General features: G+C 35.3%; 1 protein-coding gene and 2 long non-coding RNA genes across 3 annotated transcripts; 1 reads left to right on the top strand and 2 right to left on the bottom strand.

Moving 5' to 3' along the window:
* Window positions 1–634: 634 nt before the first annotated feature.
* LOC124457564 lies at window positions 635–1383 on the bottom strand. The gene is made up of 2 exons (XR_006952660.1): window positions 1346–1383; window positions 635–727 (listed from the first exon to the last, which is right to left on the bottom strand). It is a non-coding gene; the product is annotated as an uncharacterized LOC124457564 (long non-coding RNA).
* A 1672-nt stretch (window positions 1384–3055) lies between these two features.
* Window positions 3056–3829, top strand: LOC124456418 (protein ANTAGONIST OF LIKE HETEROCHROMATIN PROTEIN 1-like). The gene has a single exon (XM_047006868.1). The coding sequence runs from the start codon at window positions 3056–3058 to the stop codon at window positions 3827–3829; it is 774 nt and encodes a 257-aa protein (XP_046862824.1).
* Window positions 3830–9675: 5846 nt separating this feature from the next.
* On the bottom strand, window positions 9676–12689 carry LOC124457849. Its single transcript, XR_006952838.1, has 2 exons — window positions 12488–12689; window positions 9676–10859 (listed from the first exon to the last, which is right to left on the bottom strand). It is a non-coding gene; the product is annotated as an uncharacterized LOC124457849 (long non-coding RNA).
* Between the last annotated feature and the right edge of the window lie 339 nt (window positions 12690–13028).

The raw sequence follows: 13028 nt of genomic DNA, 5'->3' as shown, positions 1-13028 counted from the left end.
CTAGGAGAGCAAAAGAACGAAATTCAGAAATTCTATAATCATGTTGCTGGTTCTGTTTTGAGCCAAGATATTAGAAACTGGATTGTCATTGACAACCATGGATCTACTACTGAACAGAACTACATTAATTTCCCATTGAAAATACGATTTCTTAAATTAAAGTGCATTGGTTTCTCTGACATAACACTTTTCTTATTGCTGCATGAAGGCAAACCTGTTTAAATAATTATAATGTAGGTGAAGATTTTTAGCATGTTGTATCATTGTTATTGTACAGTCATTATTTATAATGTTATGGCCTTGTGTAATGTATGTCAAGAAGAACATATTAATTCTCAAAAATGCTAATTTTGCACTATTTTCTCTTGTGTCCTTACAAATTACTAGTACCTATACTAATTTTTTCTAGGTTCAAACAACTTGACAAACTTTTGAATTTTACATTATATGCCTTTGAATTTTTCTTTTTGTCTTTTGGTAAAAATATCAGTGAATGACTTAAAAATCAAGTTTTCTAAAATAGTATTTTGTACAAAGAAACTATACATAATTGGAAAAGTCTCATGTTGAAGACAGATGTCGCTTCTTTTACTAGATTGCTATTCTTAATCCTTTAAATAATATCGTAATTCTCCATAAGACATAAAAAGTTCGTTGCCATCAATTTTCGCTTCTTCCACATTCTACTTCATTGCAACCAATGCATCTTATGTGAATTTTTAATCACCTGAAATTGAAAAACGTATGGATTTTGTCAGATGATGCAGTACTATATTTAATGTTTCATGCATGTCATAAGCCTTTCTTGAGCAAAATTTTTGATTTTTATCTTGATTTTCATGTACTAACCTGTTTACTACAACAAACAGTTCATTTACAGAAACACCAGATGGCATTTATAAAACTTTTAGCGAAAAGCAAACCTTTACACACCATCATCATGATTGTCCATAATCTGTGAAATTGTTCAGGCTAGCTGCTTAAGACAGGTATTTTTATTGTACGACATACACCAAAGAGTTCATTAATTAATCCTGCACTGCATTTGATTTCAATACAGGTCTGTTCTTAATATTTGCTTTATATTTTCAGAAAAATATCATGAAAAAATCCTCAATTTCTTGGAGGTAAAGTCAGTTGAAACAAGGAGTTTTAAGACATGCATATCTCGATAAGAATTGGTTGCTTTGCCTCGTCCAGCAAGCGATTAAGTAAAGAACAAATAAGACTGGATATACATAACTTAAATTATAATATTCACAAAATATATACCATCACACTTCAAGTATTGACTTAAAACAAAACACTGAACACTTTAAATGGTAAACAATCTTACGTTGCTTACCGGTGTCATGAAATGTTTCCATTTCTGGCATTACTTCAGCATCCGTCTACCAAACAAGTTTGCAGCATGTTTTAAAAATAAAATTTCTAAAAGTTTTTGTGCTTGGCATTGAAATTTTATATAATCGTAATTGTGGTTGTCAAATCCGGGTGGGCGAAAAAAATTTTATTTTATGAGTCCGCGTCTTTCCGCTGACTTTGACAACCAAAATCCGCCATGTTTTTGACCACGCGGCCGCGCGCTAATAATTTATAGTAATTTGATTGTCATTTCCCCTCCAAGTCTTATAGAACTCATTGTGAATATCTCGTTGGTCGCCAGATCAGTTGAATTTTAAGTGACCTGGAATAACCGACTGATAAGCGGGGTGGCTTGACTGATTCGACTGATAAAGGAGTCTATGAATGCCAAAAACGCTTATTTTATTGGTCAATGGCCAGATCAGTGGACAGTCTGGAATGGTCTCGACCGATAAGAGGGGTGGCCGGACGTATAAGGGAGTCCAATTGCTATCTTACAATTGGTTCATTTGAATTTTTGTTTTATTGTGATTGGTTTGACGGATTTCGACTGATAGCCAACTGAACTAACATAATTGAATGAAGATATGATCTTCGCACTTTGCTGGACAATTTAAGCAATTGTCTCATTAACCTGAAAAATTCAGGTGACTCAACGGGATTCGAACCCATGACCTCTGCGATGCCACGACCTCTGCGTTGGTTAAGAGCACTGCACCTAAAATTACAATCAGATGGAATTTATGGAAATCGTTTACAAATTCATATATTGACATGAATGCTGCTGTCCAAACTGTGAATTTTTTCAAGAGGGTGAAAAATTTATGGATAAATTGTAAATGCTTAGCAAAGACGATCTCGCGAGCGACATTTCAGTCATTGATGTTCAAAAGAAAGCCAACATTGTTTTGAGTTTTATCAGCAGAAATTTACATCCAAAGTCGTAAGTAAAGAACAACTAAGTGTATGCATGAATATAAAATATCAAATATCTGTTCTTGAATAGCATTATTGTAAAATAAATTTTACGTTCCTAGACACACTAATGAGCCATATATTTGGCAAATATTTGGCAAAACATTCAAGTATTGTTCACTTTATTTTTTTTTTTTGAAAAAAACGTAAGCAAAATGTGTTGTTTTTACGCAAAAACGATGCCCACAAAATACATTTTGTATTGATCTATAACGCTAAAAATGGCATTTTCAAGGCTCTGGAATTCAAAATTTCTCAGGGAAGAATGCCTCAGACCCCCCAGGTGCGGAGCGCCTCCGACGTTTTATGACTGATGTTTGAAAAATCCTAGATCCGCCCCTGACTGAGCAATGTTATTGTTTCCAAGACCTGTATTAAGCATCGGATTAAGAGATCAAGTGGCTAAAAATACTTGTAATTCACTTGCGGGAGAAATACCCATAGCTAACTAATACCCATTCAGCACGCCTAAAATTGTGCTGAATTTGGAGACTAAAATCTGTCTCTTGATTGGTTTATTGCCGTTGTGCTGACTAACGAGCCGCCATTTTTGCTGAAATGTTCAAGCGGTGTTGTGCGAAATTCAGCACAGATTAAAGGCCCGTTTAAACGATCCAACAATGTTGGACCAACATCGTACAACATTGTTGGATGCACATTGGATTTAAACGATCGACGTACTGGTTTTATGTCAATGACAATTAATTACATCAACATGGTCGACGCATTTAAAAAGCGAAAACTTGCTGCAGCTTTTGCTATATTCATCAGTCTTGACGAGCAAGAAAAGAAGCCCACTCGTGGAAGAACTCGTCGATGGATTAAAAGACGCGGAGAGATAGGTTACTTTAATACTATCGTTAGAGAATTGATGATGGAAGACACTGCGTCGTATTGCGAAATGATGCGAATGTCATATAAAGATTTTAAATACATACTTCAAGAGATTGCATCGCTCATTACTCCACAGAGAATCAACGGAGGGCAAAGAGTAATTTCCCCCGCAGAAAGATTAACATTAACTTTAAGATTCCTGGCCACATGTGAAACATTCCGAAGTATGAGCTTCCAGTTCAGAGTATGTGTGGCTGCAATATCATACATTATTAAAGAAGTTTGCAAGGCCAAAATTAAGCATCTTGGACCAAAATTTTTCAAAGTTCCCTCAACCAATGAGCAATGGCTTGAAATAGCTTCTAAGTTTGAAGAAAGGTGGAACTATCCAAATTGTATTGGAGCTATAGATGGGAAGCACATTGTGATGCAGCCACCTGCGAGTGTGGGCTCCTATTACTACAACTATAAGCATACTCATTCCATTGTACTCATGGCTATAGCTGGACCTGATTATGAATGCATCTATGCTGATGTTAGAACAAATGGAAGAGTTTCGATGGTGGAGTCTGGAAAAGTGTGGACTTTCCAAGGCAATAGAAGATGGTGCAGTGTCTCTTCCTCCACCAAAGTTGTTACCTTTAGGGATGGTTGAAGTGCCTCATGTATTTGTTGGTGATGATGCTTTTGCATTGCAAAAAGACATGATGAAACCTTACCCCCAACACGGCCTTACAGATGACAAGAGAATTTACAACTACAGACACAGTCGTGCACAAAGAGTGTCAGAGAATCTTTTTGGAATTATAGCCAACAGATGGCGTGTTTTCAGGTCTGTGCTTTTGCTTTCACCTAGAGCCATTGAAGATCTGGTTTTAGCTGCAATAATATTGCACAACTACCTCAGAAAGAGTACATCCTACAGTATTTACTGTCCTGTAGGAATTACAGATAATGAAACAAGTGAGGAGAACTGATTCCTGGTCAGTGGCGCAATGACAACCATTCTGAGTCATTTCTTCCATTATCTGTACCACCAACAGGTCACAATGCTACAACCGAAGCAAAGAACATTAGAGATAACTTCAAGGAATATTTCTGCAATGAAGGAGCAGTTGAATGGCAGTGGAATTTAATTTAAAAGTTAACCATTTACCATCTTGTGAACTATGACATAGAACGGTAACTGACAATATAGTAGCTCAAACTATCCATAGTAGTAAAGCTTTTTGGTGCAATTTCATTGTAGTAAACTAGTAGAGCTTTTTGGTACAATTTAATTGTTTAAGATCCTAGCCTTAAATGAAAAGTAAGTTTTACAAAGCTTTTTACATAAAAGCACATTGGAAAATTGCCATTTATGAATTTAATTTACAAGTCATGGTGAAGAACATAAATTGAATATTGTTGCATTCTAAAAGCTTTGGTACATGCCTTATTCTATTCTTTCTCTAAGACAAGTTTTTTATTCAATTTCTTCCCTAAGTAAACAAATTGATGTTTCTATCTAAAATCCTCTCTTTGATGCTGTCACTTAAATTGCAGTCTAAATTTGTTTTTTGATCTCTTTCAGATATCCGAACTCTAGAAAAAGCAATTAGTTTCAGTATTTTTGATGGGTTTCATTTTTTTTTCAATTTTAATTTTGCATATGTTGACATTTTTTACCCAATAGCCAATAATAAGATGAATTTTATAAAATAGGTATAAACATGAATAACAAATATTTTGCAGTTCGTTCTGTTCATTTAATGTAGTCGAGATCATACAAATAATATTTCAACATTGTGAATTAGTATTAAACATTCCCATAAATGATCCTTGGTTCATTGGAACACCAATGTCTCTATCCTGATGATGGATTATAGGCAGGAAAGATTGCACTTGACTGCATTTCAAGTTCAAAATTATGTCATTTATTTTCTTTTCTGCTATCATCCTAGTCCTGCTGTCAAATTTGTCCAACTTCTCTGAAATATACATAGCAAAGTAGCATTTCTTTTGATCTGTTTGTGGCACAACTGGCTCCTTTAAAATTTTAACACAAGTTTCTAGGATCTCAACCTTTTTTGCTTCACTTGTAGCTCTTGAAGATTTTTTTGATGGCCTGGAAGATGAAATTGATGCACAAGCTCCAGGTGTAACAGGGGTTTCACACCCTTGAAATTCACTGAGACTTCCCTCAAAACTACTATCTCCATCAGCTGAAAACACAGAATCTGGAGTTGAAGTTTGTCGTGGCATATTATCTCTGCTTTTCCCAGCTTGCATTATTGGAATTAAGAACTGCAACCTGTCCCAGTAAATCCATGAAGATTTATAGGTTTCAGAAAGTCCTTGTCCAGACTTTGTTTTCTTAGTTTTTCCTAGTTCTCTTCCAAGTTGAGCTCTGAGACACACAATTTTATTCTTGATATCAGCAATTTCACGTTCTAGTGCTTCTGCAATTTCTTTGTAGGCTTTATCTTTGATGTCTCTTTTGTGATAGTCTTCACAGAATACGTCCCAAAGACAAGCTCGTTCCTCAAGCATATCTATTAATTGTTGGATGTCAGATTCGCTCCATTTTGGCCATTTTTGGCGCTCCTTTCGCTTTGTATTATTTGTAGTCCTACAGCTTTCTTTCCGTGCTTTTGTTTTAGAACTAATATTGTTTTCTTCTGATTGCTCTGCATCGAAATTATAATCCTCAGTCTCCTCCATAATTATATCGAAGTAGATGGTAATTCGCAGACAATCATGCATACATGAATTATGAATGTGAACATATTCATAACGCGCATGCCCCAGTCCAACAATGTTGGACGTTTTTGATAGAATCCAAAAGCCATCCAACATCGTCCAACATTTTCCAACATCGTCCAACATGGTGTTTAAACGATCCAACTTTGTTGATCCAACATTGTTGTACGATGTTGGTCCAACATTGTTGGATCGTTTAAACGGGCCTTAAGATTGTTGATAGCCGAGGTTTTATCTTCGAGCTTCAAAACCAACAATATTAATGAGAAGCATGGATCTTTCACTGACCGAGTCGAAGATGCTTTTAAGAGGAAAGATGGGACTTTTATGGGTCAACTCTACGGAGAGATATTGGATTGCCTGAAAATCAAAAGCATTGTTACCAGCGATAGTTTGTTGGATCGTCTCGGTGTTGATATTTCCGAAATATCAATGCCGAATTTTACATACCGCAGAGTGCCAAGACAAAGAACACAAATTTGGTTGCCTTAAGGTTAGAAAACGTATGACATGTTATGCATGCATGCTTACACAAGAATATATAAGCAAATATAAATTGACTTGATGTGATGCCCGATGGATTTGTCATTTGTGGTTTATTTATGTGATTCAAAACAAAACAAATTTTCGAATTTCGATCATATTTAAAACGTTTCTATTGATTTATTTCTTGATGTGTTCAATAGTGTACTTAAGATAAGATACACAAAAATAAACTGAAGCGTGATATTTGAAATTTACGTAACATTATTTCAGATCTGCTACAAATGGCAACTGCCTCAAACGTTTATTGTCAATTCTGCTTGTTGGTGACAACTTTGTGGTGACTATTTTGAGGCTGATGACCTCTATAGAATTATTTTTATTTGCTGATTATTATGCAAACATCCATGTTTTTCAAATCTTTTTGAAACGCAGCATAAAAAACACTTTGATTCTATCACAAGCATGGTGGCCATGTCAGTCTCTTCTGAAGCTATTGATAGTGCTGGAAGTGGTTGTTCTGTTGCTAAACTGGTCAGGGCAGAAGCTGTGTTAAATGCAAAAGATATGTCATGAACTGTGTTTGTTTGTTTGTTGGCACTCTCTTCAGTTACATCCTGAAGCATTTTTTTTTATTATCCTGACATATACTCTAGTGCTTATGAAGGGAATTTATTATTTAACCAAAGAATTGAACCTCAAATTCTATCTAGGGCTTGTGCTTCCACTAGTAATTATTTGCGAGTCTTGTTTTGCTTTGAAGGTTTTGCTCCTCAAGCAACTGCATTCAAACACAATCATTATGTGCCTTTGATACTTGGTGGGAAGGGAACTAAAAGAAAGGGAAGTAGTCACTTGTCACAAGCTAAAAAGCCCAGTATACAAAAAAAGTTGAGGTTTACACCTTCTGGTCCTACTGAGACAACCATGACAACTAAGGCTTATCCATATGGTATATCTCACAGGTAAATTTCCCAGGTTTTGAGAGCATAAAAGTATTGTTAAAGAACTTAAGTATTATTCCAGTCACTTCTTGTGAGTGTGAGTGTGTGAGTGTGAGTGCTTTGCGAAGATTAAAGAACTATACAAGAAGTACTATGGCTGCTGACAAGTTAAATGGGCTTGCTTTATTGTACATTCATCAGGACATTGATTAATCCAGATATAGAAAAGATTATAGATCTTTTTGCAAAAGTCAAAAGAAGAATTGAACTAGCTTTCTAGTAAGGAGTGAAAGTTTTTGATGCTTTTTTGAACTCTTGACTGTAAAGATGACTGCTGCTAACCTCAGTCAATATAAACACAAAAAATCGTTCTCAGGACTTTACTTACCTGGACGATCGACGTCTACAAACATTTTTTGCTTTTTTTGTTGGCAACTTCATTTGATAAATTGACATAAAATGGTTTGCACAATAATCAGCATATAGGTATGACTAGACCATTATAAAATGAAATTCCATATAAAAGTTGATGAAGTGTAAAGAATTTTTTTAGGCTAAGTTTGTAATGAACCAGGCCGTCCATGTCAGAAGCCCTCAAAGCATATTTTTCTGCGAGTTTCTTAGGCATGCTGATGAGCTCTGATATTGAGCGAAACGGTCAAAAATCAATGATTTACGAGCAAGAATTTTAGCTTTCCAGTTGTAAATATTTTAAAAAATCAACTGTAAAGACGCAGGAAATAGCGTTTTCTGCAATCCAATTTAAAAATTTTACCGGGGGGGATGTGCTCCTGGACCCCCCTAGAATAGTTGCGCTAACGGTGCGACATTGTGCCTAAGTTCATATACGAAGCTGGATCCGCCTCTCCCTTCGGGATACTAGTTTGCAGCTCTACCTGTAGAGCTACCAAGCACACAAGGAGACGAGTCAAATCTCTTTAAAACTACGTATGGACGAGAGATTCTCACCACAATAGCAGTTACTGGATGGCACCGTGTGTCGACTTTATTCCAATGCCATCATCAGAGATTATACATAATATAAATAATATAAACACGGTGCCGAATTGGTAAAGCGCATAATCTCCTGAGAAATTAAATACTATATACACTTGCTTCGACACTTGAGCTTTGGAATCTAAAGAATTTTGAAAACGTTGCTAGAACACATTTGAACTTGGGTGTAGATAAAAAGCGGACGACGGACGCGGACGGCGGACGCAAAACGCGCAAATAAAATGCTTTTAGTCCGTAAAATAGGGTGAGAAAAAAAATAAAATGAGGTTTCATTGCGTTACACCCTATATGACTGACTGAAAATTGAAATATGCATGTTTAATTGCTTTAAATAATGAGGTCACAAAATTTATCCTGAAAGATAAAGCTCGTACAAACAGACGTTCGTACAATCATTAAAAACAGAGCTGCACGAAACTGTTTCCACTGTTTGCCTATACCTATGTCTCTTAAAAGCATCATTTAGTTTCGTTTTTATTTTAGCTTTTTCAATGTTTATTTTTCGACGTAGAATAAGAGTATTTTAGGAACGGACTAAAAGAATTTTATTTGCGCGTTTTGCGTCCGCCGTCCGCGTCCGTCGTCCGCGTCCGCTTTTTATCTACACCCTTTGAACTTGAATGATTTGCTGTTGATAGCGCCGGTCATGTTGCGTCACAGGCACTTGCTTGTTTTCTGTTGAACTAGTGTTTTTGCTTTTATTACTGTTAAAGTTGAGGTGTGTTACCGCTGAGAGCAAATTTTTTTCGATAAGATGATTTTAAGTCAAAAACATCTTTTTGTGGGTTGCTAATGCATGTGTCCAAACAATGAAGATTTCATTAATGGTCATGTTGAAAATCGCCCTTTGAACTCATATCAATATGGAACATGATATCATCGCATTTTTTGTTACATGAATTTTTCCATCTTGTTCAGTCGAAATCTTATACTTTCATTAATCATTGAAAAAGCCACATGCAAGAATAGGAAGCTTTTATTCCTGTCATAAATGTTCCTGACTCCTGTTAACCCCGTAATTTAAATGTCTTGTTATATTGTGCGTACATTGGGTAGGACGAAGTAGAAATAAAAATCGTTTCTATTTCAGTTATGGGTATTTAGGGGACCGAGTAGGATGACATTTAAATGATGATAAAAGTATCGAAGTGTAGAAAAGCCGATCTTTAAAATTGTAAGGACAAGGATAAATCGGGATTAAGATTGAATTCAAGTATGCCCCCACTAATATATCACAACCGACGATATATTCATTGTTTGTTTTATAAAAATTGTATAAAAATTTGGGGCAAATCAAATGATTATCAAATACGAGTTTTGAGAATTCATATATGTTATTGGAATTCACAGCAATATACTTTACCCTGTGCGATTGAATTTATACAAGAACGATTTAAATACAATGATTTTTGCCAATGTTTTTGCATCTTAATGCATAAACATTTTATCTTCGATAGTTCAGAGTGGTCAAGGAATTACACCTCACGTCAACTTCAGTTATGGAATAATTTCAGAAATAATAATTGTCCCAACATCTCAATTAGAAACATCTTTTTCACGTCAACTTATCAAAATTACACGCTTAAAACGTCGGATAATGTCACTTTTGAATGGTTTCAAAATAACAGGGACGTTTTGAAATCCATCTCGATGGCATATTTAAGATTTTTTGCTTGGAAAAACAAGTTTCGTAAACAGATGTCGGATTGGCATAAATAAAACATCTGTAAAAATACTCAGTTTCTCTTTTGCGCCCACCATGACAACTGAAAACAAAGGAATTATGGAAACAACTATATTTTTAAACAGATTTGGTATTTAAATGTCAAGCTTCGTGTTCACCTCTTCAATTTGGTTGTCAAGTTCCCTGATCTCGCTGATTTCAGTCTTAAAGACAATTGAATCATACGACATCTGAGTATTATTTGTTGAATGAGACGTTTCTGAACTTCTTTGTTTTGATTATTCCTCCCGTCAAACGTTATCAATTTTGTATTAACATCAACTGATTCAGAATTTTATATTTTTTTGTTTGTTTAATAGTTCATCCTTGTTCAAGAGTTTTTCAAAATCTTTGTTGGAAATTGATGCTATTATAAGCGCACCATAGTAAGTGTGTCGCGCCTGTCAACCGACAACGTCTGTAGATCATGATAAAGTTTTGCTAGTATCTTCTACCCCGTATGACTTTTCTTCTCACTTTTAGCTGTCGAAATTTTGTAGATGTGATAAGTTTCTTCATGGTTCTCAGACACTGTGTATTATGGCCGCAGATACTGTGAGACCCTGTGATCGAGTGCACATGAGTACGTTTTTGTTGACGACATCCCCAACCGCCACAATCGCCTGGAAAAGGTGCGAAACAATGGCCCAAATCGAAAATTGCAAGCATTAAAGCAAAAAAGATTGCTAGTAGGATAAAGAATCTTCCCATTCTTGTGTATCTTGTTAACAGATTTCAAATGCTCTCCTCTATTCAACAATTTCTGGTTTTGTGTTCTAGACAAAAAAAAGAGGAAGGCAAATTAGTCTTGAAAAGCAAAGATATCGAGTTTTGTGGTGATGCACCACACTTTAACATCTGCATGTTCACGTTTGACATATCAGCAACGTCTTTTACTGGACCCTATTGCAGTTTTTTCATTCCACAGGAAATTTCTAAAATCGTAATCGGCTGATATTAACTATTTAGGCGGGGAATTTTTCAAAAATTGTTTACCATTTCGCTTGGTGATTGTTGCAGATCTTCTGCGCTGCCCCAGAAAGGGTTAAGGTCCACCCATGAATAGCAAATATTATTTTACTCCGAAAATTGGCTTTTAACTATCTGCAGTTTGACAAATTTCTGTTTTTCCGTTATGTAATTACTTGAGTATATATATGATCATCAATACTAAAGCAAACTAAAATCTAAATTATTGAGTTATAATTGTGATGTAACTTTGCATACACTTTATTGAATTTGGCCAAAGTAATATTTTTTTAATGGATAATCAACCATAATCTCGTCAATAGCTATAATATTATCATGAAAATCTCATTAGCAACTTTTAAGTGGTCTGCTTTGAGTTTACCCCCTATATAAAGGTAAAAGACGTGCTGGGTTGCCAAATCAAAAATTAAACTTCATTTATAAACGGTGGCCTGTGGGCAACTAGATAAGTAAAATTATTCAGATATGCACTTTATTCTACAAGTAAGAAACATTCCGTGGCCGATTCGTCTAAAGTAAAATTTATGATGCAATATAGCAAAGTAGGCCCAAGTTGTTTCTAGACAAGCGAAAATTTCAACATTGCCATTTATTTTCTAAGGAAACCAGTTCATTTCCCGCTTCTTCATTAAATGAACATTGAATATTTGTTATCGATGTTATGTTAGTTACCGCAATACCAGCACGACTTCTTCCCTCATACTTTTATGTGCTTTTATTTTTGGTTAATGGCACACTTCGTTCACTCTATTAATGTTATGAAAGCTTAAATGCCTGCAGGTATTTATTTGATAATAAGGTGAAACTCGTTGCTAATATTTGCCACACGCGTACAAAATTTGTGTCATGTTTTTCTAATTTGAAACTCGGATCAGCATTCTTTAGTGCTTAGCATAGAAATTAATTATTTGTAAAATTAAAACGTGCTATTGTAAACAGTCTTCGTTTATTGACATACAACATCCACGGGCGCATCTGTCAAATAGTCTATATTTACCGTTTCAAATTTTTTTATTGGTCTCTGCATTTATCACACATTAAATTGCCTAGTAATTTTCAGATAATACCCATCTTCACAAGTACGAAAATGTAAATTTTTAGGATTCTCTGTTAAAACGAAAGACAGAACGAAAATGGCGCAGCTATAAAAGCAAACACTTTTCATCTGTCGAGTGTAATTTCTTGTGAGGATTTTAGCAATAGTCATGAAAACCTTATTAGCTTAAATGACAATGAAGACTTTTCTCTTTAAATCGCTATATCAACTAAAATGCATTAATAAATATCTAACTGCATGATGAGCATTAACAAACGACGATAGTTATATGCATCAGGAACAAACTGACGAAAATATTCCATTGGCTTACTGTCAATTCATTTAAAGCTAAATAACTCATTATAGTATAGGACATACCAGGGTATATATTATATCCTCAGACACTCAGAGTTAATTGTCCCTCCTCGAGTAAATTATAATTCCGTACTGAAAGATGAATGATAGTTGTAGAACTCGACGACGAACGATCGTACTGAAAGATATCTCTTGATTGATTTCTAAATCTATAATCAGACAAAAGACTAACGAAGATGTTCTTCCTCTCTGCGTATCGTTGCTTCGTTTCTAAGTACCTGATTCTGTAAGTCCTCCTTAAATATCTTCGTCGAGGACAACCCCCCTTTTCAAGATTGTCACATTGGAATTGGAAAAATTGTACAAACATGGGCCATAAAGCTGCTTATCAAATCAACGCTGACACAACACAACTGCTCTTCGAAATGTTCCTGGGCTTAACTATTTTGTTACGCGATAAGATCACCTCTTCAAAGGTCTATTATCGTGTCCTTAAGCTACTTACCCCATCAATCACCAACGTTAATTCCTTTTCTGGTCAAAAACGTAATAATACATGTGTGCACTGCATGTAAAGCAATGATTTCCTCATGACCATGTGAAT

This window comes from Xenia sp. Carnegie-2017, unplaced genomic scaffold (genome assembly GCF_021976095.1).
Source record: "Xenia sp. Carnegie-2017 unplaced genomic scaffold, XeniaSp_v1 HiC_scaffold_13, whole genome shotgun sequence".
In the NCBI taxonomy this organism is placed as follows: domain Eukaryota; kingdom Metazoa; phylum Cnidaria; class Anthozoa; order Malacalcyonacea; family Xeniidae; genus Xenia; species Xenia sp. Carnegie-2017.
Note: the sequence above shows the minus strand (reverse complement) of the source record. Positions and strands in the feature narration are given on the sequence as shown.

Bases quoted from the DNA above. Each gene is read 5' to 3' on its own strand.
- LOC124456418 (XM_047006868.1), top strand. From the start codon at position 3,056: ATGGTCGACGCATTTAAAAAGCGAAAACTTGCTGCAGCTTTTGCTATA.